The sequence below is a fragment of the Thermothelomyces heterothallicus genome (assembly GCF_042370625.1).
Source record: "Thermothelomyces heterothallicus CBS 202.75 unplaced genomic scaffold P884_scaffold_12, whole genome shotgun sequence".
NCBI lineage: Eukaryota > Fungi > Ascomycota > Sordariomycetes > Sordariales > Chaetomiaceae > Thermothelomyces > Thermothelomyces heterothallicus.
In genome coordinates, this window is record NW_027192573.1 from 423141 (window position 1) to 446301 (window position 23161).

The 23161-nt window shown below is 57.2% G+C and overlaps 11 protein-coding genes across 11 annotated transcripts; 5 read left to right on the top strand and 6 right to left on the bottom strand.

Annotated features, from left to right (window-relative positions):
- Window positions 1–1135: 1135 nt before the first annotated feature.
- Window positions 1136–3197, top strand: P884DRAFT_277870 (major facilitator superfamily domain-containing protein; the record flags this gene model as incomplete). Its single annotated transcript, XM_069443127.1, has 5 exons — window positions 1136–1181; window positions 1251–1783; window positions 1878–2805; window positions 2878–3051; window positions 3127–3197. 5 exons carry the CDS (start codon window positions 1136–1138, stop codon window positions 3195–3197), a joined length of 1752 nt encoding a protein of 583 aa, XP_069297290.1.
- A 362-nt stretch (window positions 3198–3559) lies between these two features.
- Window positions 3560–5152, bottom strand: P884DRAFT_224437 (uncharacterized protein). Its single transcript, XM_069439592.1, has 4 exons — window positions 4850–5152; window positions 4543–4736; window positions 4399–4463; window positions 3560–4304 (listed from the first exon to the last, which is right to left on the bottom strand). The coding sequence occupies exons 1-4, from the start codon at window positions 4902–4904 to the stop codon at window positions 3668–3670; spliced, it is 951 nt and encodes a 316-aa protein (XP_069297291.1). The 5' UTR covers window positions 4905–5152; the 3' UTR covers window positions 3560–3667.
- An 820-nt stretch (window positions 5153–5972) lies between these two features.
- P884DRAFT_259937 (uncharacterized protein) lies at window positions 5973–7655 on the top strand. Its single transcript, XM_069441396.1, has one exon. It carries the CDS (start codon window positions 6113–6115, stop codon window positions 7562–7564), a length of 1452 nt encoding a protein of 483 aa, XP_069297292.1. The 5' UTR covers window positions 5973–6112; the 3' UTR covers window positions 7565–7655.
- Window positions 7656–7842: 187 nt separating this feature from the next.
- P884DRAFT_244008 (uncharacterized protein) lies at window positions 7843–9123 on the bottom strand (the record flags this gene model as incomplete). Its single annotated transcript, XM_069440349.1, has 6 exons — window positions 8773–9123; window positions 8597–8706; window positions 8219–8501; window positions 8121–8145; window positions 7981–8062; window positions 7843–7930 (listed from the first exon to the last, which is right to left on the bottom strand). The coding sequence occupies exons 1-6, from the start codon at window positions 8980–8982 to the stop codon at window positions 7843–7845; spliced, it is 798 nt and encodes a 265-aa protein (XP_069297293.1). The 5' UTR covers window positions 8983–9123.
- Window positions 9124–9330: 207 nt separating this feature from the next.
- On the top strand, window positions 9331–11940 carry P884DRAFT_285262 (uncharacterized protein; the record flags this gene model as incomplete). Its single annotated transcript, XM_069443752.1, has 3 exons — window positions 9331–10341; window positions 10400–11469; window positions 11545–11940. The coding sequence occupies exons 1-3, from the start codon at window positions 9483–9485 to the stop codon at window positions 11938–11940; spliced, it is 2325 nt and encodes a 774-aa protein (XP_069297294.1). The 5' UTR covers window positions 9331–9482.
- A 1076-nt stretch (window positions 11941–13016) lies between these two features.
- Window positions 13017–14121, bottom strand: P884DRAFT_200928 (eukaryotic translation initiation factor 3 subunit J; the record flags this gene model as incomplete). The annotated part of the gene is made up of 3 exons (XM_069438325.1): window positions 13017–13730; window positions 13807–13901; window positions 14097–14121. 3 exons carry the CDS (start codon window positions 14119–14121, stop codon window positions 13017–13019), a joined length of 834 nt encoding a protein of 277 aa, XP_069297295.1.
- A 595-nt stretch (window positions 14122–14716) lies between these two features.
- On the bottom strand, window positions 14717–15214 carry P884DRAFT_24475 (uncharacterized protein). Its single transcript, XM_069440391.1, has 2 exons — window positions 14944–15214; window positions 14717–14888 (listed from the first exon to the last, which is right to left on the bottom strand). The coding sequence occupies exons 1-2, from the start codon at window positions 15124–15126 to the stop codon at window positions 14847–14849; spliced, it is 225 nt and encodes a 74-aa protein (XP_069297296.1). The 5' UTR covers window positions 15127–15214; the 3' UTR covers window positions 14717–14846.
- A 487-nt stretch (window positions 15215–15701) lies between these two features.
- On the top strand, window positions 15702–18936 carry P884DRAFT_277877 (uncharacterized protein; the record flags this gene model as incomplete). The annotated part of the gene is made up of 4 exons (XM_069443128.1): window positions 15702–15877; window positions 15970–17834; window positions 17889–18151; window positions 18205–18936. The coding sequence occupies 4 exons, from the start codon at window positions 15702–15704 to the stop codon at window positions 18934–18936; spliced, it is 3036 nt and encodes a 1011-aa protein (XP_069297297.1).
- Window positions 18937–19467: 531 nt separating this feature from the next.
- Window positions 19468–21406, top strand: P884DRAFT_244022 (ribokinase-like protein). The gene is made up of 4 exons (XM_069440350.1): window positions 19468–19931; window positions 20069–20150; window positions 20287–20361; window positions 20476–21406. Exons 1-4 carry the CDS (start codon window positions 19856–19858, stop codon window positions 21278–21280), a joined length of 1038 nt encoding a protein of 345 aa, XP_069297298.1. The 5' UTR covers window positions 19468–19855; the 3' UTR covers window positions 21281–21406.
- P884DRAFT_307977 (uncharacterized protein) lies at window positions 21190–22218 on the bottom strand (the record flags this gene model as incomplete). Its single annotated transcript, XM_069445144.1, has 2 exons — window positions 21190–21796; window positions 21880–22218. The coding sequence occupies 2 exons, from the start codon at window positions 22216–22218 to the stop codon at window positions 21476–21478; spliced, it is 660 nt and encodes a 219-aa protein (XP_069297299.1). The 3' UTR covers window positions 21190–21475.
- Window positions 21959–23155, bottom strand: P884DRAFT_24547 (uncharacterized protein). Its single transcript, XM_069440426.1, has 3 exons — window positions 22550–23155; window positions 22198–22414; window positions 21959–22087 (listed from the first exon to the last, which is right to left on the bottom strand). The coding sequence occupies exons 1-2, from the start codon at window positions 23037–23039 to the stop codon at window positions 22245–22247; spliced, it is 660 nt and encodes a 219-aa protein (XP_069297300.1). The 5' UTR covers window positions 23040–23155; the 3' UTR covers window positions 21959–22087; window positions 22198–22244.
- Between the last annotated feature and the right edge of the window lie 6 nt (window positions 23156–23161).

A 23161-nucleotide genomic window follows, 5' to 3' on the forward strand; every position in this document is an offset into this window, starting at 1 on the left:
AACAGATGTCGGGAATGCAATCATATTTATCTTCTTCCAGAAAAGCAAGAGAGACTCCCGGCGTGTTGTGCAAAGAGTGTATGTATGGCATGGGGCGAGTCTTGTTACGATGACCTCTTGTAGCATTGTCAAGAACCGAGACAGGAACAATTGAGGTACTAAGACATGGATGAACGCAGAAACGTCATCGAAATCTCCTCAGCACACCCCTCCCCGCTGTGTACTGTATGTATGTACGCGCGGAGTCGCCGTGAAGATGGGCAGGAGGAACTTCGGTGATAACCCGACTCCGCCGGCGATCCTCTGGGGGATCGTCTTGGTATTTCCCCCGGTTAATTGGTCGGCACAGGACCAGTCCGAGCAAGCAGCCAACATGGATGGTCCTTTGCCGTGGCGGAGTCTCGGGGATCACAGAAGTGCGTTCCCCGGGCCGATAACCATTAGTTAGGGAGAGGAGAGTATCAATGCTGGCAAGACGTTTTTAACGTTAGCGTCATACTTGTACTAGAGAAGGTAAGGTATGAAGAATCGCAAGGTATCAAAAGACGAGAAGACTAGGGAGTAGTTTAACTATCAGGAACCAACCCGAGTGCAAAGACAGATACTTCTGAGAGTACTCCGCAGCTCTGCGTCGAAACTTGAAACGCCCCACAGTGGTGTTGGAATCGCTTTCCACTTGTGATTCGTCTTGGAAAGTCGGTCTCTTGTCATTGCGATCCCCGGTCGACTTCTGTCGGCAGTCTGGGATTGGACGCAGAAGCTGCTAACTGACTAACTAGTGTAGCGCGCACACAGATCGGGGGGGCCTGCCCCGCCCCCGAGCCGCATGACTGCAGTTGTGGTTGGTGAGATTGGCCCACACCACCTGCCACGCCGCATCTTGCTTGCGCAAAGGATCGCTGCAAGACCACTACTGAGTCCAGGGCAACACTTTAAGGAATCATCAATACCTTTTTTTTTTTTTTAATAAGGTACTCCAGTTGCTGCGCACCAAGTAGAGTCGACAGCAGCCAACGGTCAGCGCGCGGAAGGCATCCAAATCGCCGGGAATACCCGGCTATACCGCCGCGCATGTAAAATCGCGTTGCCATCTGTAGCAGCGGAAAATAGGCGCAGGTTCGACGAACGCGTCAAGATGGGGTTGGGGGTTCTCGAGGACCGGGTCATGGACCACGTCCCAGGTGCGGCACCCTTGTGACTGCCAGACTCCTCCTCTCGGCCGCGCCGCTGACGGGAAATGTTTGCTATAGGGACGACCAGATACTTCGACGACCCGGAAAGACCACAGTATGCCGCCGACGGCGTCGAGGGCCTCAAGTGCGACACCAGCGGGCCGGTGCCCGTCATCCTGGTACCGCAGCCGTCCGACGATCCGAACGATCCCCTCAACTGGCCGCTCTGGAAGCGCGACCTCATCACCTTCATCCTCTCCATGGTGGCCATCTTCGCGACCTGCCTCGGCCCGATCCTCGCTGCAAACACCGTGACTCTGGGCCTTTACTACACCACATCTTTCGCCAAGATCGCTGAGTTGACGGGCTGGTACCTGCTGGGCGTCGGCATTGCCGCCTTTTTCTTTGTGCCTTCGGGCCGCATCTGGGGCAAACGCCATCTGTTTGTTGGGGGCACGCTCCTGCTGGTGGTGACGGCGGCATGGGGCGGAGCGTCGCAGGGTGAGGGCAACTACCGCAGCATGGTGGCTGCGAGGGTCTTCCAGGGCATCGCTACGGCTCCCTTCGAGTCCCTGGTCAACGCCGCGGTGGGGGACTTGTACTACGTTCATGTGAGTGCGACAACCAAGAACAACCAAGACGCGACGCGCTCGAGTCTGCATGTTGGGTGGAGAAATGAAGAAGCAAGCTGACGACTAGAGCCAGCAACGCGGAATCCGCATGGCTTTCACAAACCTCGCCGTCTTTGGCGGCGCCTTCTTCACGCCCATTCTCGTCGGCAAGATTACCAACACCATCGGGTGGTGGTGGACTTTCTACCTGGTGGCCATCTTCTGTGGCGCTTGCTTCCCACTCGTCTTCCTCTTCTGCCCGGAGACGGCATACCGTCGAGACACGGTGTTGAACCTTGACCTGCTGGACAAGGAGAACCCGGCGAATGCTCGCGCCGCCAATCCTGGAACACCGGAAGACACGGAGAAGTCGGGCCAGAGCAATGGGGGGGTCTCGGCGGTGAAGACGGACGAAGAAGCCAACACGGGGCCCGAAGCCAACGGGGCCGCGAGTACCGCAGCACCGGTCTCTCCCAAATCAGCTACCAGGCCAAAGGCGACATTCAAGCAGTCATTGGCTCTCTTCAACGGCCGCAAGACTGACGAGACGTTCTGGAAACTCCTTCTGCGGCCTCTCCCGCTGTTCCTACAGCCTGCCTTCCTCTGGGCTTGCTTGATCCAAGGACTGATGATCGGTTGGACTGTCTTCATCGGCGTCATCATGGCCCAGTTCTTCCTCGGCTCGCCGCTATGGTGGGGAGAGGTCAAGACGGGTTACGCCTACACGGCGGCCTTCATTGGCGCCATTGTCGGCTTCGTCATCGCCGGAGCGCTGTCCGACTGGAGCGCGCGTGCCATGACCAAGTGGAACAATGGCATCTACGAGCCCGAATTCCGCATTCTGCTCGTTATCCCTCAGCTCATCATCGGCTGCGCTGGTCTGTACGGCTTCGGTACCACCATTGACGGACTGTTGGATGAGAAATACCACTACGCCGTCCCGTTGACCTTCTTCGGCCTCGAGGTCGCCGGCATGGTGATTGGTGCCGTCGCGAGCTCCTTGTACATTGTCGATGCTTACCGTACGTTCTGTGTTTCCCTCCTGCCCTCCTCGTCTGCACAGCCGCTCGAGACGGACACTAATGCGCAAACAGGCGACTTGTCTATTGAGGGCTTCACCTGCATGATCATCTTCAAAAACGTATTCAGTTTCGCCCTCACCTTCAAGGCTTTCGATTGGCTCGTTGCAAGCAACACAAAGGCCGAGCCCTTGTTCAACATTGTCGCTTCGATTCAGGTGGCTGTCTGCGTGCTCAGCATACCCATGTGTAAGTGACACGGGAACTTCCCAAGTCTGACCCACAGCGACGTGACGTGACGGGGACCCTGACTTTTGGTTCTAGATGTCTTCGGCAAGCGAATCCGAAGTTTCTTTCACCGCCACGACTTGCTAGAGGCCTTCGGGGTCCGGTAAACGATAAGGTCCTGAGCATTTGGGACTTGCGTTATTGTGGAGCGGACCTTCCTGCGTTCGGAATCGAAAACTAAGGGAGCTTGGAAACGGTCTCTTATTGCATCATCATCTTACGACATTTTGCGACGCTACGTATCTTACTTAATCTAATGTCTCCTTACTTTCGGCGGACAACTCGGGGAGTGTTGTCGACGGTTGTCGGATGTGCCGATCGACCAAACAGGATTGTTGAGGTTCGCTCTGCGGTATCTGCATCCGCCCTGTTCTTTCGACTTCTTTGGCAGCAGACGTTGAAGTATGTGTGCTACAAGCGTTAATCTACTACACGAGATAGACGGTCATTCACCCTGACCAATTGACATGTCCGTAGCGGTTATATAGAAAACTTATTCTACTCGAAACACCTCGCAAGTCCCGAAAACCAGTACCCAAGGCAAATTACACGCCGACATTTTCGTAACCAGACCCATTCACAACTTGCTCTTTCGCCGCCCGTCTTTCAGGTTCTTGCTCACCTCACCCTTCAGCAGGAAATCCGGATACACCATTCCGGGGTCCAAGCCGACCCCGAGCCCGCCCTGCCTGCGCCAGCCAGCGCCGTCCACGACAAGGGTGGTGCCGTTGACGTAGCTACCGGCCTCGCTCAGCAGGAAGACGGTGGCGTCGGCGATGTCGCGCACCGTGCCCCACCGCCCGCTGGGGACGCCGCGGTCCTGGTCCGCCTTGGACATGCGGCTGCTGGCGAGGCGCTCCATGCCCTCGGTGCCCGCGATGGCGCCCGGCGCGATGCCGTTGGCCGTCACGCCGAACGGGCCGTACTCGAGCGCCAGCGAGCCCACGAGCGAGTCGATGGCCGCCTTGGCGGCCGAGACGTGCGCCTGCAGCGGCATGCCCGTGTAGTGGAAGGTGGCCGAGACGGCGATGAAGCGGCCGCCGGTCAGGCCGGACGGGTTGAGGTTGGGGTTGCGGGCGGCCGAGGCCACGAGGTGCGGGATCGTGGCCTTGATGGTGTTGAAGGTGCCAATGGTGTCGATGTCGATGACCGTCTTGAAGGCGTTGGGGCTGAGGCCCGAGATGGGCGCCACGAAGTTGCCCGCCGCGCCGGCGCTAAACAGAGAGAGAGCGAGAGAGAGAGAGAGAGAGAGTTCGAAATCAGAGGGCTGGTCAAAGGACGGGGGAAAGAGCGGCGAGCGGGGCTTACATGACATAGTCGATCGCTCCAAGCTCCCTCACACAGCGGTCTGCTGCCGCCTTGAGGGCATCAAACTGGCATTGACGGTCAAAGGGCTGTCTAACCCGAGAGAAAGAGAACCATGTGCTGCTACGCGCGGGATACGGGACTTACGTTCCGGACATCTACGCCGCCGATGCCAAGGACTCGTGCGCCATTGCGGACTTTGGCAATCTCCTTCGCCGCGGCCTCCGTCTTCTCGACGCTGCGCCCGATAATGCAGGCATCGGCACCAAGATGCACGAGCGCCCGGGCCTGCGCACTTCCAATGGTTCCCGCCCCGCCAGTGATGAAGAGCACTCGGTTGGCTACGCCGGCGTCGAAGTGTTTGGTTAGTTGATAATGGCTGTTGATATGGGTTTAACCTAGGCGCGCGGGAGCGACGGATACAAATGGATAGCACAACAGCAAAGAAACTAACCGAAAATGCCGTCGGCCCAAACGTTGCTCAGATATTCGGACTTTGGAACAGACATTGTGCCACTCCGTCCCAGAAGGGAAAGAATCGCCGACGATAGGCAGGAGCTGCTAAGACACGACAATGAGACTTGCCGACTATGGCAATAGAGGCAAGACGATGGAAAGTCTGGGGTTTCGAAGTCGCAAACTATGTTTCGCTGTTGCGAAAGTAGGACAGCGCTGAAAGGCACGATATTCGCTCTGGAATCGAGGGAGCAGCGAGTGCTTGGTCGAGAAGGCAACTTTAAGAGGTACCGAATAGTACTTCGTATACGGAATAGTAATCCCTAAATTCAGGGTTCTGGCCGAAAGAACGAAGTAACCTCGGCTGGATCCACTTTAGTACCGGCAGCCGATGTGGGACCGGAGCTGAGAGACCTTGGAGCATAGCTGCTTGTTGTGACGGGGTCGGTCATCAATGTTACCCTAACTACTCCGTAACTCAGAGGTCATCTGTCTGTTCTTTTTTTTATTTTCTCAGCCCTTCCTACGGGAGAAACGGTTTCGGAGTCTGGATGAGATAATTGCGCGCCATTTCGATCCCCTTTTGCCTGGCTTCCGAGTGCCAAGCATACACTAGGCCCACAGACTGACATGGCAAGAGGAAAGTCGTGAATTACGAATGTCAGGGAGATATTCTCATCTATTGGGCTCGGGTTCGCTTCTGAGCTTCCACCGGGACCCTTCACAGCCAGGGATATCACAAATCGATGGAGATGGACGCAGGTATGGGATTGTTTTGAATTGTTGCGAAGAAAGGCTCTGAAAAAGCCATGGGTTGGAAGTCATTGTATGGCTTGACGGCAACAGCGGTTCGGTCTATCGACACGGAACAAAGAATTGATAGCGGAAGATAGTCCAGTATCATTTGGAATGGACCATGAGAATGCATACTCAGGTAGTACAACTTCAAAGTGCAGTTTGAAGGACCTCGTGAAAGCGCGCTTTGAAGCGAGGCCTGAAAATATATATATATATATATATGTGTGTGTGTGGGTTCCTGCCGCGACGATATCCATAGTTACATCATTTGCCCCGCCAACGCGCGAGATGCGCTTTCAAATCTGCCCCCATTTAGGCGCAAACACTCACCAAACGGTTGCTACTAAGCCTACAGTACCACGAGCAAAAAAAGACCTTCGGAGCAAATCAGGGTAGCGTGTGATTGCAACAGAAACAAGACCTCTAAAGTAGCAAGAGTGTGATCTCATAGAACTTGGCGACCATGATGACGGACGATGAAATCCCTGCGCAACCCAAGAAAAAGGCGTTGCCCTTCAAGCGCACCGTCGCGCGGAAGCAGCAATCTCAAAAACCGCAACAGCCGAGCGAGGAAGCAAAAAAGGCCGATGATGATAATGATCTCGACTTCTTCCGTCACACCGACGAAGTCTTTCCCGAAATTCTCCGAGAAGTCAGCGAAGGCAAGGACCAGGAAAATCATGATCGCAAACGCAGGAAGCTCTCAAGCCCGCCGGACGACCCTCAGCGCTCGCACAAGCAACCGGTTACCCTGGACGAATCCGACAATGACCTGATAATGGACGTAAAAGGCAAAGGCAAGGAGATACCCCGGCCAAGGAGGCCCTCGACGCCTTTGCAAACTTCCACAGCACGAGAAGTTTCGGAATCACCGGGCTCCAGCAGAACCACCCCAAGAACGGCGGTCTCGAGGAGGAGCCTTTCGAAAAACACCGCCGGTTCACCTGGGGCCCCGGTGACGGTACTCGCCTCCGACGTCTCCGACTCGGACGACGTCGGCGTTGTCAAACCCGCTGCACCTTCCAACAAGAGAGAAGCCAGCAAACCCACAACTCCGGGCCGTTCCCGCGGCACCTCCTCAACATCCTCCTCACCCATCGAGATCCTCCCCAACCCCGACCCCGATCCTAACCCGCCCAGCGGCGACGACTTCTCCGAATGGGTCGCCAAGGCGCGCGCCCTTCAGGCCTCCGAGAGTCACACCGCCGTCGTGGAGGTCCTGACGACCTCGCGCATCGAGGGCTGCGACAAGCCGGTGAGGACGCGGTGCCGGATGAACCAGGCCGTGCAGATCATCCTCAAGGCCTGGATCGAGCGGACGCGGAGCTCCCGCACGGTGATCCCCGACGACGTGGCCGCGCGCATGTTCCTCACCTGGAAGGGAAACAAGATCTACGGGCACAGCACGCTCGCGTCGCTGGGCGTGCAGGTGGACGCGAAGGGCCGCCTGCGCAACAACCAGGGCGAGGGCTACACCCGCGACGGGATCCACCTGGAGGTCTGGACCGAGGAGGAGTATGCGGCGTACCTGGAGACCCGGGGCAAGAAGCGAGCATCGAGGTTGCTGGCGGCTGATGAGGATGACGACGATGACTCAGGGGTCGATGACCGAAGAGGGGCGAGCGGAGGGGCGGAAGAGGCGCCGGCGCCTGCGCGGCAGCGGAAGAAGAAGGGGATTCGCATCGTGCTCAAGGCGAAAGACCATGAACCGCTCAAGCTGACGACGAGAGAGGACACGACTGTCGAGATGCTCATCGAAGCTTTCCGGGCCCAGCGGAATCTCGGGCCTGAGTGGGATGTTGCTATGTGGTTTGACGGGGAGAGGTTGGAGGAAGATTCGTTGGTTACGGATCTGGACGTCGACCCGGACGACGTTAACCAGCTAGAGGTGCATGTCAAAAGGGGTGGCAGCTGAGAAGACGTCCGAAGGACGCGATGAGTGGACGAGTGGAAAAGGCTTGCACCGTGATTGATACCCAGCAAAGGCGCTCAGGGAGGAGGAGTATGCCAGTTTTACACCGTTGACGCTCTTGCCCAGCCGACCTTAAGATACCTGAGGTACGCGAAATCGGTCTCATTCATGCAATGAACATGGAAACCACATGATACTCCTGAACGCCGACCGGACCCAAACCATTTGATACTCTGATTATTCCCTCTCCCCCCCCCCCCCCCCAGGAATCCCAATCTGGTCTAAAACCTCTCCTTCATCCGCGAGGCGATTATCCTCAGGTTGTTGTACACCTTGCCGGGCTGAGCACCAAGCACCAGCGAGACAATGCTACCAGACTGTCAGCCACGTCTTGTCATCTTCGAGGAGAGTTAACGCACCTCTCTCGAGCCATCCCGATGTTCTCAAAAGCACCGAGAATATGCACCTTTGATCCGGCGAGCACAATTCGCGTCTTGGTCGCTGCAGTTTCCAGTCAGCCCCCTTGTACAACCATTCTCGCTCTCCCACCAATGCTTACCATTCTCAATCGCAAACTTGGTTTTCTGTTCCCGGCCCGTCAGCATCTCGCCTCTTGCATACAGCACATCAACTCCCCGCAAGCGATGGCAAACATACCCCATCTTTGCCCGCAATCCGTCCAATCGCGCGGCTCAAGGCGTCCTGGCCGAGCGTCTGCCGAACATCCTTGATGTCGAAGGACTGGATATACAGCGAGTCAAGGCGCAGCAGGGCGATGGCGTCGTCGATGTCAAAGCCCATGGCAAAGGCCGATACAAAGTCGGCGCCCATCTGCAGCGCGTCGTTGGAGGTGGTGAACCTGGATGACCGGAGCTCTACCCGCTTCTCCTTGACGTTCATGCGCACCTGGAGCTTGCAGTGGTCGACGAGCGGGGGGTAGCTGGGGCGGTTGGTTAGACCGGGTGGAACAACGGGCATAAGAAGGGGGGCTTGAACTAGACGTACATCTGGAAGGGATTAGTGGAGTGAGCGGACGGCAGAGAAGAAGGGGTGTCTCTACTTGCCTTGGACCAGTTGTTCTTCAAAGCAGACATGCGGTTTGGTGGGATTGGAATCTTTCTTGTCTCGGCGCGGCGTACGGGATTCTGGCAGGACTGTCAGTAAGGTTCTCCTCTTGAGGTCTCTCTGGTCCTCGGCTCGGACGGACATACCACATCCTTTCCTGGAGCGAACCGTGGCCGCCCTTCTTCGTCGATGGCCATGTCTGTGTCTTCGGCATTTATCGGGGGCGCAACGGCGGTGGGTTCAAGGGCGCTAGCATCCTGCATGTCCACGAGGAGCTCATCCTTCTGCTCGGGCGCGGGGACGGCGACTGGGTCGGGTGCCGCAGCAGGCTGCACAAGTGCTGTCGGCGCAGGCATCGTGTTGATTGTAGCTGATACGGCTTCTTTTCCACTGTTTCGACGGAGATTTCGGAGAGACTATTTGGCCCGGATGCAAAAAGTTGTCGTGGGTATTGTCAGTTGGTGTTCTCGCTACTCTCACCGTCTTCAACTCTGCATCCTGCGGTTTTTGGTGGGGTTCGAAATTCGTTCAAAAAGGCAAAAGACCCACTCAAAAATACAGGCTTATCGATTGGCTCAGCACTTTGCCTTACCAACACATCCCTGCTACCAGCCCAAGGCCAGGGTTAGCGTCATGGCCGTCAAGTTCTTGCATGCGCGCCGCGCCCCAAAGTCTCGTTGCTTGCTCGGTTCCCGGTCCAAACACCCCCCCCCCCTTCGACGACTACCTTCGCAGGAGATCTCGAGCCCGCAAACGGGCACCGCTTTTGATACGAAATAATCGGCGATTCACCCTGACAATGGCCTGAAAAGCTTACGCACGAGGTCACACAGTGCGGCAGCATGTCTTTTCAACAATGACCTCTAGCGCATCCACGACCCAGCTGGGCCGCCGGTTCTGGGGATCGATCCGCGATTCCGTCAACGTCCTCGCCGCGAGACTCCCGACCCGCCGGCCGCTGCCGGACCAGCCATCAGCAGCGCAGCCCTCCTTTTTCAACACATCACGCGGCCGGGGCAATCGGTTTTCACATTCCGGCCGATGCTTCTTCCAGCACCCTTCCCCCAGGATATCGCCCCAAAATGTCCGCAAAAGCTGCACCTCGGGCGGCCTTCTACTCCTGGGACTGGGATCTAGCCCGTCCTCGACAAGCGCGGTTGTGGCAACATGTACGGCGGCGGCGGATTCGGCCCTTGCCAGGGGCGCGGGGCAGAGGGCAACACTCAGCCACCTCGCCCGGCAGATATGGCTCCAGAGCCGGCAAGCCAGGCACGGCCCAGGGCACGTTGTCGCGCCTGGGAGGAGAGCCAATAGCTCCAAGACGAGCGCCCACGGCGACAAGAACGCGGAGTCTCCTCCCGAAAAACAACCTGAGCCACCACAGCAACCACCCGCTAAACCACCCGCTAAACCACCGGGGGCCGAGCCCTCCGAACAGGAAACCCTGGCCGACTCAATGTCCAAATACTTGCACCTCCCGAAAATGCCACACAGGCCGACAAAGGAAGAGCTACTGGCAGCCGCTAGCGGATTCGGCCAACGCCTGAAAGTCCGGTTCAAGTGGTTTTCAATCAGGAGCATGCGGCCGTGGAATGCCGACGAATGGGGCGCTTTCCTCTCCTGGTTCCTCTTCGGGCACATTGTGTGGATTTTGGTCGGGACCACAACTTTTTTCTCCATCGTCATTCTCACCATCAATACGGTGTTTGCGCAAGGTATGTCTCCGGTGCTTGCCGGCTCCAAGAGGAGAATGGCTGACACATAATCATCTAGAAACTCTTGCTAAGTGGGTCGGCGACTACCTAACCCAATCGGCCGGCTTGACGGTCGTGTTTGAATCGGCGATCGTTCCAAAGTGGAAGGACAACGTCATCACTTTCCGTAATGTCTTCGTCTCTCGACGGCCTGGTCAGGTGAAGTCCACAGTGACAAAGGGGTCCTCTAACGCTGCGGCGGAAGCAGCTGCCGCAAGGAAGGCAGGCCAAGAGGCGGCCACCGAGGAGGACGACGACGGCAATTACACGCAGTTTGATCTCACCATCGACACGGTCAACGTTACGTTATCGTTTATCAAGTGGTGGAACGGCAAGGGTCTCCTGAAGAATGTCGAGGTCAAGGGTGTCAGAGGCGTGGTGGACAGGACATCGGTCAAATGGAGCTCGGAGCCCGTGGATCCGCTCTCATACCGGCACGAGCATAACCCCGGTGACTTCGAACTGGACTACTTCAAGCTGGAAGACCTGTTGGTGACCGTTTACCAACCAGGCGGTTTCCGCCCATTCTCCGTCTCCATTTTCTCCTGCGAGCTCCCACAGCTGCGGAAGCAATGGCTCTTCTATGACTTCCTGTCCGCCTCGCATATGTCGGGTTCTTTCGACGGCTCCCTGTTCACTATCCACCCTCGACAGATACACGGCATCTCCTCCGCTGGTGACCGGCGACAGGATGAGTTCGGCGACCCCTCTGTCTGGAAGAAGTTCTCCCGCTTACGCATCGACGGGCTCAAGATCGACCACCTTAACCGCGGCGTGGAGGGGCCGTTCGGCTGGATCTACGAAGGCAACGTCGATGTTGTTGCCGATATCATGTTCCCCACCGATCCCGCAGAGGGCATCGGCAAGGTCGTAGCTGAGTTCTACGACAAGATGGAAGAAGCTGTAACCAGTAACCGCTACCTCAAGATCCTCGAGGCCACGGGCAACCGCAGCCGCAGTTCCGAACCAGATGTCGCCGACAACTCGAGCTCAGATGTCATCTTTGATGGCAGCCAACGCAGTCATGAGGACGATATCTCTCCCTCCTCTCCCCTCGAAGAAGCCCTCTCCTCCACTGCTACGGCCAGCGTGGAACCCTCGCCAACTACTCTATCCCCGACTTCCCGAAACACCTGCACCGCCTCGGCCTCCCCTTCCGAAGAGCCCCAAGTTGACAAAAAAGAGAACCCCTCTTATTTAGTCATGGACCTCCGCATCCACCTCAACAATGTGCGCGCCGCTGTCCCGCTCTTCAACAACCCGCACATCAGCTACGTCAACCAGGCGCTGGTGCGGCCCATCGTGGCCTACATCAACGCCAAGCACACCTACATCCCCGTCAACTGCCGCATCGTCAAGCGCCTCACCGACTTTGACGGCTCGTGGACCGTCTGGGACTGCGGCCTCATGGACGACACCAGCGCCGAGGTGTACGCTGCCTTTGCCCGCAGCGTCGAGGACCAGCAGAGCCGAGTGCGCAGGTTCAAGAGGGTCGGGCTGTGGACCGTCAGCCTCGTCGTGCACGCGCTGTTGGCGGGGGTGGCGGGCGATCTGATGTGAGGGTGTTTTTTTTTTTTTTTTTTTCTGTTTTTCTGGATGCTTCTGCGCCGCCTTGATTCGGTGGTTTTCTAAGATCATGGCTGTTCTCCCGTGATCCTCGAGTATTGTATGATATATATGTTGAATGTAAGTCTGATGTATACTAAGATTGGAGGGGCGGCTTTCATACACAAAAAGGAAAAAGAAGGGGGGGAAAGGGGGTTCTGGTGGGTTGTGATGGCGATTTCATTTGGTTGCATGGAAAGAGTAAAACGGCGTTGCGGTTTGATGCCTTCTGTTGATTCATGCCGTTCTTGGTGCGAGAAGGAGGCCACTCCCTACTACCTACGAAGCCGATTTGTGCTGAATACTATCATGAGATAGTGTCACGGGATAGACACCATCGCGGGATAGGCGACAGGTCTGATACTCGTCGTTGTATAAACATGCTCCCAGGCAGCAGCTTATCCACATCTGAGTTTTGATGTCCTGGTCAGTGTGAGCTTCTCTTCACATGCCTCCTCGAGCCTCGTTGCCCAGGGATTCCACCGCACCACGGAGAAGCTCCCTACCCGGAGGTTCTCGTTGTCGAGTATGTTACAGGGAATTCCACAAGAGATGCAAAGAGCAAGATGAGGAAGAGCTAACGCGCCGCTCGCCTGGATACCGTTTTGAAGCAGTAGATTAGAAGATTGGCCCTGCTAGTGGAGCAATATTCTAAGGCTATCTGCAATCTAATCACCGACTAGCTGCTACCAGATCGATGCTATATCAGCGGACCTGCCAGAGCATCTCCTAGCAACCTCTCCTACCTTGACGCCACACCCCTGAGGACGCCACCGTCCCCAACCGTGACTCGGCCAGTATTCGCATGGGCTCCCTGTAAAAGGTGAATGCCTCTGCGCACACGTGCTCGTGAACGGCGATCGTGACACAGTCGGGATGGTCATCCAACTGCGCCCTTTCGGTTGGAAAAGGGCAGCCAAGAGAGACGCCAGCCGACGAACTAATGGTGGGCCATCGCGGAGACTTCACATAAAGTCGTCACTTGAGGCGAGCGTTAGCGACCGAGATTGCGTATGAGGGTAGCAGGTCACTTACTCGCCAAAGCCGTCATCGACGTCGTCGTACACATCCATCTCCGCAGCCATACCACCGCCGCGGGTAACGCCGGCAAGAGAAGTTTTTGTCTTGGCCGCCTTCGTCTTCTTGCCGCCCTTCTCGGCCGCCTTCTCCTCCTTCATCTTCTCGTTACTCAGTGCCGTCAGGCTACTCGCAATCTTCTTGATCTGGTCGCTCGGCAGGTCCTTGGCAAGCTGCTTGGTGAACTCCTGCAAGAAGAGCGTGTAGTGTGGCTTCTTGGCGCTGGCCGCCAGGATGGGGCCCAAGATGTTGCGCAGCTCCTCGAACTGCGCCTTCGTCGCGGGGTTGAGGAGAGGAAGCGCCGACAGATCGACTGTCTTGGTCGGGTCGTTTGCGTCGATGGGCACGGCGCTTCCGGCGGTTGTCGCCTTGCGCCCGCTGCTGATGCCGATGTTGCCAAAGAGATCCTCGGCGTGACGCAGATCCGACTCCTTTTCGGTGCGGCGGAGGCGTTCGCGCCTCTGAGCTTCCGTCTCCTCCTCGCTCTCGTCCTTCTCCGCGTTGGCCTTGGCCGCGGCGCGCTCGGCCTGGCGTTCAGCTATCCGCTGCGCCTTGCTCTTCTTCTTAGCAGCGGCTTCTGCTTCCGCCTTCGCTTTGGCTTCCGCGGCCTTCTTTGCCTTTTCGCGCTCCACCTCGGAATCTTCGGCGGCGTCCCAAGAATCTAGCACCTGGAAATTCGCGGCACGTCAGCTCGGGCTCGCGGGCTTTCCCGTTCCCTGCACGGTCTCGGAACGCAAGACCTACGTCGTTGTCTTGGGCCTCCTCATCATCGAACCTTCGGCGAGCGGCTCCAATAACTGGAGAGTTCGGGGCGGAGCCGGAGGACGACTCCTCTTCATCTGCAGAAAGCATTTCGTGTTAGTCCGGCCTTTTCATGCCAAAACCCAAGCAAGTAGGCGCAAGGCGCCGTCCGTAAGCCGCATACCGTCGGCAACGGCGCTGGTGAGGATCGTATCCATCCGTCGCAGATGCCCCGCGCCCAAAATGTGGCCTTCCGAGGATCGCGGGGTAATGCGATATACATCGCTACTTACCCCACTGTTTCTTGGGACCAGACATGATTCAATGTTGTCGCAGTCCCGGAGATATGGTATCTGGCGTCAGGCAGTAGGCGATTCGGCAAGAGAGGCGCACAGCTGGGTAGCTGGTGATTGCAGCCCGAAGTTGCTGGCCGGGGTCGTCGAGGTTGGGCAGCCGACAAAAAGTTGTTTTGGGTCCCTGGTGCCACCACAGCGGGAGACTTTAGCTTCGCCCGAGTCTGTGCTTGTGCTTGACAAGAAAGAAGCGGCCCAGACCCACTATTCAAGCCGTCATAATAACCCTGACGCAGCAGGTAAATTATTTTTTATTCTGCTTACACCACGGAGAGGACCAGACATCGTGCTTGGTTCTCATGGGGAACACTTGTTGGACAGGTTGGCCTCGACTTTGCGGTGTCGGCCGTCGTCAGAGACTCGGCACCATACAGATTCTATTCGCATGTTTTCCGAGGGCTTCGAATGATCAGAGATCAGAGTACCTCTGAGGCCATGGCCTCCCATCACACTCGCCTAGTTTCGTGATTTTGGAAGACAAATTTCCTCCGTATCTGTCTTCCCACCAGCTTCATTCCGGCAACCTAACCCCACCGATACAGTCCTATGTTGCTTGCGAAACATTCTCTCTCTCTCTCTCTCTCTCTCTCTCTCTCTTTCTTTCTTTTTATGTCGCTGCTGCCTGCCACCGCCGCAATTCGTCCATCCTTTGGGGTTCGCCTTGCTATGGCTGCAGGCTGGCCGAAGCTACTAGCAATCCTTATCTGCGCCTGCGCAGAAATGAGTTGACCTCTGTTATCAACCGTTAGCGATAGGCCAGGCCAGGTGAGTGTGAGTCTGAGTCTGCCTTTTGTGGCCCCTCCAGGTGCGCGCTCCACCCTTCCATTGGCCTGAGAATGCCGCGGTCGTTACCCGAAGGCAGAATCGATCCTCTCCGGAAGTGGAAGTGGAAAACAAGCACCGTCAGGCCAGTGCAGGCAGAGCGAGCGACAAGCCACCGCACCACATCGCGCAACCATCGGTACCTCATGCTCTGCAGAGCTCCGGTGAGCAGCTGAGGTCACTCCGAGAGCGAGGTCCCTGCTCAGTTCCTGTTTGCGGTTCCTTTCTCCGCCGTTCCCCGCTGCGGCAAGCGTCTTGCGCCGCTGCCGCACCTCCGACCTTAAAGAGTGCGCAAGCCATTTCGGCGGGGAGAGGCAGCCAATCGCTAGGCTCCGTCGCCGCCCTGCCGGACTTGCAGCGCCTGCACCTCTGAGCCATCCCGAGTCCTACCAAGTCCTAACACGCGCGGCGGCGTGGGGATTCTCAACCTTTGCTCAGTAGAGTTCGCATAGGACCTTTGTTGACGTTTCGGAAGCCTTGCGCAGGCCTCGCCGGCACTACAACATCCCGCCAGACAGGGAAGAATATAACAAAAATGGGTGGCAAATGATTCTGCTGCCCTTTGGTGGAAATTGAGCATTCCTCGCGTCTTGTTTTTGATTCTTTCGGCGGGTTCCCGAGTAACTGTCTCCTCATCTTTCGTCGCGCGGCCTGCTCCATAGGCTGCAGCTGACGTGCGTTTTGACTTGGTTGCAACGGGGCCCATCGCCCACCATCAATCAGATGGACAGCAAGAAGCAACTCGCCTCCCTCATGGAGGACCACTCGCCCGATCCCGGCGCCGAGGCGATCCGGGATACCGGCCGGTCGGGAGACCCGTTCTCGGGGCAACCCAGCTCCGGCGTCGATCTGGACCTGGGCCCCGGCCCCGGCCCCAACCACAGTACCTTATCTTGCGTGTACGTATCTGAGCTGCTGCTGCCCTGCCCGCTTTTGGACCCCTCAAACCCTCCCGTTTGTGATGACATGGCTTCCTAATCGCAGCGTGCAGGACCAGGGAGACCTCGCAGGAGGATTGTGCAAGGCACAGGTTCATAGTCTGGGCAGCGGTCAAGCGCAACTCGTCTGTTCGGATGACCCCAGAGGAGCGGCTCGAGTGTCCGCTGCTCCGCTGTACGCAGAGGTTTCCGGACCACGAGTCGATGCTCAAACACCTGGCAGGCTGTAGGTATCTCGCGTCGGGAGAGTACTGGTGCTACGATCACATGCGAGTGGAGCGCTTTGACGACCTGAAGTGCAAGAAGTGCCTGGGCCATCCGTCCAAGAGGAGGAAAATGCTCACCATGGCGAAGAGCTTCTTCCAGTCGCTCGGCCACAAGGCCAAGAAGTCACCTAGTGTCAAGCTTGTCGACCAGGAAATGATGCTACAGCCGCCGCCGCCGCCGCCGCCGAGCTACGACTCCCTCAACATCCCCAGTGCCGACGCCAATGCCAGCGAGTTGCCATCTACCGAAATCAGCGAGATCGATTCCTTCGAGGTGCCTCTCCTCCAGCCCACGCCCGCTCCGGCTCCCAGCTCGAGCATCAACCCCCAAGCTCTCCTCGTGCCCGCGCCTCCCTCCCTTCCCGAGCTCGAATCGAACGAGGCGCTCACGCAATGGCAGCCGCCCGTGTCGGGCTTCACGCAGCCTCCCTTTACAGATGTGGCGTGCGACTACCGGCCGGCTTCCGCGACAGCGCCGCCTCGGCCGCCGATGCCGGGCATCCCATCATCTCTTAACGCGGCGCTCAACGCACACCTGCCCATCCTCGCCCAGGAATCCGGATGCGCCAATCCCCCATCGCCTCCGAAGCCCGCTCTTCAGCTGACCACGGCCGGTATCCCGGGTCGGCGGCAGATTCCACGGTCAGCTCCCAGGCCGGCACCCGCCGTTCCGCGCAGCATGGGTCTGTCGCCCAGCTCGTCGGTCCGGTCGACGGCTAGCACCGACACCACCACGAGCACCGCGAGCTACAGCAGCACCTTGATCTCCTCGGCTTCCGGCTGGAGTGGAACGTGGTCTATCGCCTCCGGCCTGGACACGAGCATGACCTCTCCGATCGAGGCCTGCACCGTGACTGACGAGTCGCTCGTGGACGTGCTGAACTGCGATCACCAACAGGACGGGTCCCAGGGCTCCCCGCATGACTTCTTTTCCGAGTTGCCGGCCGACCTTCCCATGCTCGACAGCGCATGCGACATGACTTCGAGTGCGCTGCTCGGCCTTGACCCCGTTTTGTCTACCAACTTGGCGTCTGCGCCGGAGATTGCCCCGGCCGATGTCGCGGCTCCGGCGGTTGAGATTGGTGACCCCGAGATCGGCCAGGCGAACACGTGCTGCTCCGAGACGAAGTCGCTCGTCAGTTCGGCGTGGGACAATCTGCAGGAGCACATTGTGTCTTCGATGTGGAAGCTCCAAGGCTACGGGGACAACTACCTCGCCACACAGCTGCGCGCCATGTCGATCAAAACAATAGCTACGACCGGCCTGCGGACGCTCCGTGCCCTCATCGACGGCCAGCAGCCTTCGTCCGCGAGCGACGCCCTATGCTTGATCCATCTGATCTACTCCTTTTTCGTTGTGGTGCGCGGACAGGAGACGTCCAATGGTGCCAAGAGACTCTTCCAGCAGTCGTTAGCCTATGCCAACGGGTTACCACCAAACGAAAGGACGCCTTACCGTCAACTCGTCGTTGCCATTTGGGAACCGCCAGGCTTCAGTTCGGCCGACACCGGCGTTCAGGTCTCGTTGGCGACGGGCAGCCCATCATCTGGGCTATCACCCAATCACAAGGGCAAATCCCTAGGCCACTCCGGTCGGCCGCCCGGAAAACACGAAGATCCTCTGCTCAATGCGGCCCGCGATTTTTTGGACGGTAAGTCGACCACCAATTGCTGCCAAAGGAACGCGACTAAATGTGGGAACACAGAGCTTGAAAGCGGCCTCCTAGCCGAAGTGTCTCCGCCGCTCGAGGTTCAAATCTCTGACTTGCACATCGAGCACCTCAAAGTTGGGAACCCACCCGTCAACGAGGCGTTGGTGGCGACGGCGAAAGAGGTGCTTGTAACGCTCTCTCGCCAATTCGACCATGCTGCTCTCAGAAACAGACTTCAGGAAGTTTACCAAAGACTCTCCAACCGGTCCATCTACAGCGTCCGGAGGCTGGAGATTGAACTTATTCAAGCCGGGAGGGTAAGCTTTGCTAATGAAAGACCGAGGAAGAGGGTTTGACTGACAGGACATAGACGTGCTTGTCGACCGGGAAGTTTTTTGACGACTACGTTCCGCGCGCCAGAGTCCTGTGCGATAGGATCTACGAGAAGCACGACGTGGGCGCATCACGACGCGACGCCTATCACGGACTTGGTGTCATGCTAATCGAAAACCTCGTGCTGGTTTTTGACGGTTCGGGCGGCATGGCCGGGACACGGCCCTCATCGGACGACCTGGATATGTTTTTGAACGACCTCTCCCAGGCTGGCGGCACGCGTACGGACCGGCAACTGAAAAGTGGCCAGGCGGCGGGCCGCGAGCCCAGACGGAACCAGCTCCCGACGCCGATGGCCAGCCAAAGCGACAGCCCGTCGAGCAGCGCGACCACGAGCCCATCGGCCGAGCAAACGCAGCACCCCCCAGAACCACCCGAGCCGCAACAGCCGACGGCCGGACAGAAAGTGGAGGCCGATTCGTGCTGCGAGATTTGCGGATACCGACCCAGGGGCGACCCGCAGTGGTTCAAGGGCAGCATGGCGAAACACAGGAAGCTCCAGCACAGCACGGAGCCGCCCAAGATCTACAAGTGCCCGTATCCCGGTTGCACAAGCCAGTACAAGAACCGGCCCGACAATCTGCGGCAACACCAGATCGAGAAGAATCATTGGGTACAAGGCGACGAGATCACGCCGAGGCGGCCGAGTAAAAGGAGGAAGATGGCCGCGGAAGATCAGCCTTTGCGTGAAAACGACGAACTCGTCTGAGGCGAGAAAGTGAAACATTGAGCGAGAGCGCTTCACGGGGAAGCATGGGAGGGTAAAGTTATTTTTCTGTTGGGGTTGAGCGCGGTTTTGCTCTGCGCTTGTTTGATATCGTGATACCACTGCCGCATAGCGAGTGTCCTTTTTTTTTTTTTTTTTTTTTTTTTTTTTTTTTTTTTTTTTTTTTTTGCTCTTGTTCTCGGAGTTTGGTTTGTTTCTTTTGGGAAGGAGTTATGGTTTGGGATCTGGATCTGGGATAGAGATACAATGGCGGAAATACGCCCTGGTTAATCACATCAGTTCTACGGAGTATGAGACAGGAACTCTCAACACGGTTGTTCAAAAAGAAATATACTCTAGAACGTCTTCGACGACAATTGTCTCACTCAGGCCTCCTAATCGAAGGTCGTCATCAAGCGAGGACGGCTCCTGCCGACGGGTACCCTCGGCATAGTTAGGTCTGTTTGTAATCCGCTACATCTTAGGAACTGCCCGCTCCCCATCAACGGAGACACTGAAAAGAACAGGTAATTACCGGAACCAACCAAGTCGAAATCGTTCTCGTATCAGCCCATAGTTCAGTTGCTTGGCAAAAGTAGTCAAAGAACAATCAAAGAGCTTCTGAGGCGCGTCCAGAGATCAACAAGCAAGAAGGTCCAAGAGAGAGAGAGAAAAGGCCGACCCCACTTCACCTCGAAAACAACCACTCACCCCACACCTCTCGAACTCTAAAACAAAAGAACAGAGTCAAGAAGACGGGAAGAAGAAGCTAGCTTGCCAACTAATCACTGTTTAACCATTCGTCACTACGAGCATTGGCCAACACGAAGGCTTCTCGATCGACAGGAATACCCACGAAGATCTGAATTAATTTGATTGGGAGGAACCGGGAAGCAACTGGCTAGCTAGCGGAAGGAGAGAGATGGCCTCTACCACAGTCCCGCACATCACCGTCCTGGGGTCTCTCAACATGGACCTGGTGGCCTACGTGCCGCACCGTAAGTTTCATCTCGGAGAAGACTTTTTTATTTATTTATTTTCTTTTCTGACTTTTTTTTTCATATTTTATTTTATTTACTTTGTCTTCGTTTTCTTTCTTCATGGCTTAGTTGCCGACTCGTTGATATCTTCTCAGATCCGCTGCCAGGCGAGACGCTCACGGCAGACGCCTTCGCGACGTCGCCCGGTGGAAAGGGAGCAAATCAGGCGGTGGCATGGTAAGTTTCTTTGTTCTCTTCTGCTTTTCTCTCTCTCTCTCTCTCTCTCTTTTTTTTTTCGTCTATGAGGTTCTCTTCTCATATGTACCCACCCAGGAGGAATGAGTGAGCCGAGCAGACGTTGACGTATGACTAGCGCGAAACTGTCACGGTCGAGGCCGGAGTCGGGGGCTGACAAAGGCGAGACGGCGAGGGTTGCCATGGTCGGATGGTAAGTTTTCCTTTTTCTCCCTCTCCATATCTGTCTCCTTCACTACGCGGTGCACCCTCATTTTGCACACACGAAAAAACTCACCATTCCTCTCTCTCTTTACGCGCGATTCAGTGTCGGTGCGGACGGACACGGCGCCCAGCTGCAGTCCAACCTGGCCGGCTACGGCGTCGACGTGTCCGGGGTTGAAGCGCGCGGGGGGCTCACGACGGGCGTTGCCATGATCATCGTCGACAAGCCGACGGGCGAGAACAGGATCGTACTCAGCCCGGGGGCCAACCACGCGCTGCGGCCGGAGGACCTGAGCACGCTGGCCCGGCTGCGGCCCCGTCGGGACGGGGAGAAGAAGAAGGAGGGCGAGGAGGAGGGAGGTCAGAAGCTGCCGGACCTGCTGATTATGCAGCTGGAGATCCCCTTCGACACGGTGCTGGCCGCGCTTGCGGCCGCCCGGCGCGAAGGGGTGGACGTGCTCCTGAACCCGGCGCCGGCGCGACGGCTACCCGACGAGGCATACGCCGGGCTGGCCCACCTGGTAGTGAACGAGACCGAGGCGGCCATCCTGGGAGAGGTGGACGAGCGGGCGCTGGATGACGAGGCCGGCCTCGAGAAGGTCGCGCAGGGGTTCGTCAAGAAGGGTGTGCACAACGTGATCATCACGCTCGGCGGGAGGGGCGTGTACTACCGGAGCGAGGACGGCAGGCGGGGCCTGGTGCCGGCCGAGAAGGCCAAGGTGGTCGACACCACGGCCGCCGGGGACACGTTCGTCGGGCAGTACGCGCTGGACGCGGTGGTGGCCAAGAAGGGAGGGGAAGCGTTTGACATCGAGGCCGCCGTGAGGAAGGCGAACAAGGCGGCGGCCAAGACGGTCGAGAAGACCGGGGCTCAGGACTCGATCCCGTGGCGGGATGAGCTGGAATAGGAAGCAGCAGCAGCAGCAGCAGCAGCAGCAGCAGCAGCAGCAACCAAGAAACAAAAGGGGATCGATCAGCTTGACGAGACCAAGATGGATTCTAGTCCAACGATACAGAATCATGCATCTAGCCACCCGGTTTCTACGTGCAACGAACGACAATTCAATCGCCTCGTGATGCGCCGTCATTCTCACGTCCCGGGCTCACGGATACACGTACTGCGGTTTGTGATTGTTCCATCCGTCTTCCCGCCTCAGCTTGAGTTGTTTCACATCCAGTCCGTTGATGGTGCGCAGGTTGATCGACTTGATATCAGAGTGTTCGTCCCGGAACTCCCGCTTCCATCTTGGCAGCGCTGCAACTTCTTCCTCGGTGAGATCCGGGTTCAGCTCGGTCCCGATGTTCTCGCCACACGTCTTGCAGAACATCTTACGCCAGCAACGGTAGGCAAAGGTGTAGTAAAACACGTTATCCCTGCCCTCGATCGCGATCTGCTTCGAGGCCGGGTAGACCCAGGCATATCCCTAATCACGGGGGCATGTTAGTCTTAACTAGGGAAAAAAAAACAAAAAAAAAAAAACGGGAGAAGAGGGTGGGTTTTACGGACCTGGCGACAGAAGCTGCAGTTGCACTCCAGGAGGAGGCCCTTGTAGCTGCCGTCCTCCAGGAAACCGTCCAGCCGCACTGCCGTGGTCACGGCTCCACAGTGGCAGCTCCCATAGTAGGTCTTGCCGTTCTCGAAGCCAGCCGGATTGGGCTCCTCGCCCCTGAACTGAGGGGCGACGTATTTCGGATCGAGGTCGGCGCCGTTGAACCTGCGACCAGCAGCGTGAGCGACGGGGTGGCGCGGCAAAGGAGAAGGGGGGAGGATAGATAGAGATATGGGTGGATGGATGGATGGATCGATGGATGGATAGATACGCACGTCTTGACTTGGAGGCTCCATAGATCGAGGCCCTGAACGGTGCGCGCCTAAAGATCACGACGAAGGAGGAAGAGAGAGAGTTTCGCCCGACTCAGCATTGTCCATGAAACCATTCTCCTCATGCAAATGTGGCCAGCGCAAAACTCACGTTGATTCCCACCCCCTGAGGGAACATATCCGAGGCGGCCATGACGGTGGTTCCGCAGTTGCCGCAAAACTGTCGTTGAGAGTCCGTGTCAGCTCAAAGTGTCGGTCGTCTCTCTCTCTCTCTCACGGTCACCACAACCCCATGAACCACCCATGTTCCGGAACCACCAGCGCGCTCCATTTCCAAGCTAATGCACTAACGCACCTGGTAGTCGAGCCGCTTGGAGGCAAAGGAGTAGTGCACGAGCCTGCCCTCGTCCTTGACGACGGTCAGGGGCTTGGTCTGGGGCACGAGCCAGAGGTAGCCCCTCTTGTAGCACATGCTGCAGTTGCAGTCGCCCGCCGACGTGATCTCGGGGACCTCGACCTCGTAGACGAAGGCGCCGCAGTGGCAGTTGCCCCGGTACTTTCTGAGAGGCTGCTGCTGCTGCTGCTGCTCTGTGTCGGACATGATGACGTTGGCTCAGGTTGACGCTGGCACGTACGCATACGGGTTCTATATCTATATCTGTATATATATATATATATATATAGTCGGGGAAAGGTGCGTCGTTGGGTGCTTCGATGGAGCACAAACTATCCGGTCCAAGATGGCGGTGGTCTACGGGCATATAGAAATAAATACATACGTTCAAACATTTGCAAACATATGTCGCGGATAAATCTCTCCGTCTTCTTATTTTTCTCCTTTGCATCTTCTTCCAACCGGATCTTGCTCTTCTCTCCAACCGGGGTCTAGAAATCCGACGCCCTTTACTCTAATTACATCGTTCCTCCCCCCTTACCCCTTAGGGGTAAGATCTGAATTTGTGGGTGC

Excerpts from the sequence above, each read along its gene's own strand:
- P884DRAFT_224437 (XM_069439592.1), bottom strand. The coding sequence starts at position 4,904 with ATGTCTGTTCCAAAGTCCGAATATCTGAGCAACGTTTGGGCCGACGGC. Across the intron at positions 4,464-4,542 it reads GCGGCGTAGATGTCCGGAAC|TTTGATGCCCTCAAGGCGGC; the intron begins GTAAGTCCCGTA and ends CGTCAATGCCAG. Across the intron at positions 4,305-4,398 it reads GGAGCGATCGACTATGTCAT|CGCCGGCGCGGCGGGCAACT; the intron begins GTAAGCCCCGCT and ends CTCTCTGTTTAG.
- P884DRAFT_259937 (XM_069441396.1), top strand. The coding sequence starts at position 6,113 with ATGATGACGGACGATGAAATCCCTGCGCAACCCAAGAAAAAGGCGTTG.
- P884DRAFT_24475 (XM_069440391.1), bottom strand. The coding sequence starts at position 15,126 with ATGAGGTACCGATGGTTGCGCGATGTGGTGCGGTGGCTTGTCGCTCGC. Across the intron at positions 14,889-14,943 it reads ACCTGGAGGGGCCACAAAAG|AGGTCAACTCATTTCTGCGC; the intron begins GCAGACTCAGAC and ends GGTTGATAACAG.
- P884DRAFT_244022 (XM_069440350.1), top strand. The coding sequence starts at position 19,856 with ATGGCCTCTACCACAGTCCCGCACATCACCGTCCTGGGGTCTCTCAAC. Across the intron at positions 19,932-20,068 it reads GGTGGCCTACGTGCCGCACC|ATCCGCTGCCAGGCGAGACG; the intron begins GTAAGTTTCATC and ends ATATCTTCTCAG. Across the intron at positions 20,151-20,286 it reads GCAAATCAGGCGGTGGCATG|CGCGAAACTGTCACGGTCGA; the intron begins GTAAGTTTCTTT and ends ACGTATGACTAG.
- P884DRAFT_24547 (XM_069440426.1), bottom strand. The coding sequence starts at position 23,039 with ATGCAAAGGAGAAAAATAAGAAGACGGAGAGATTTATCCGCGACATAT. Across the intron at positions 22,415-22,549 it reads CCAAGCGGCTCGACTACCAG|TTTTGCGGCAACTGCGGAAC; the intron begins GTGCGTTAGTGC and ends TCTCAACGACAG.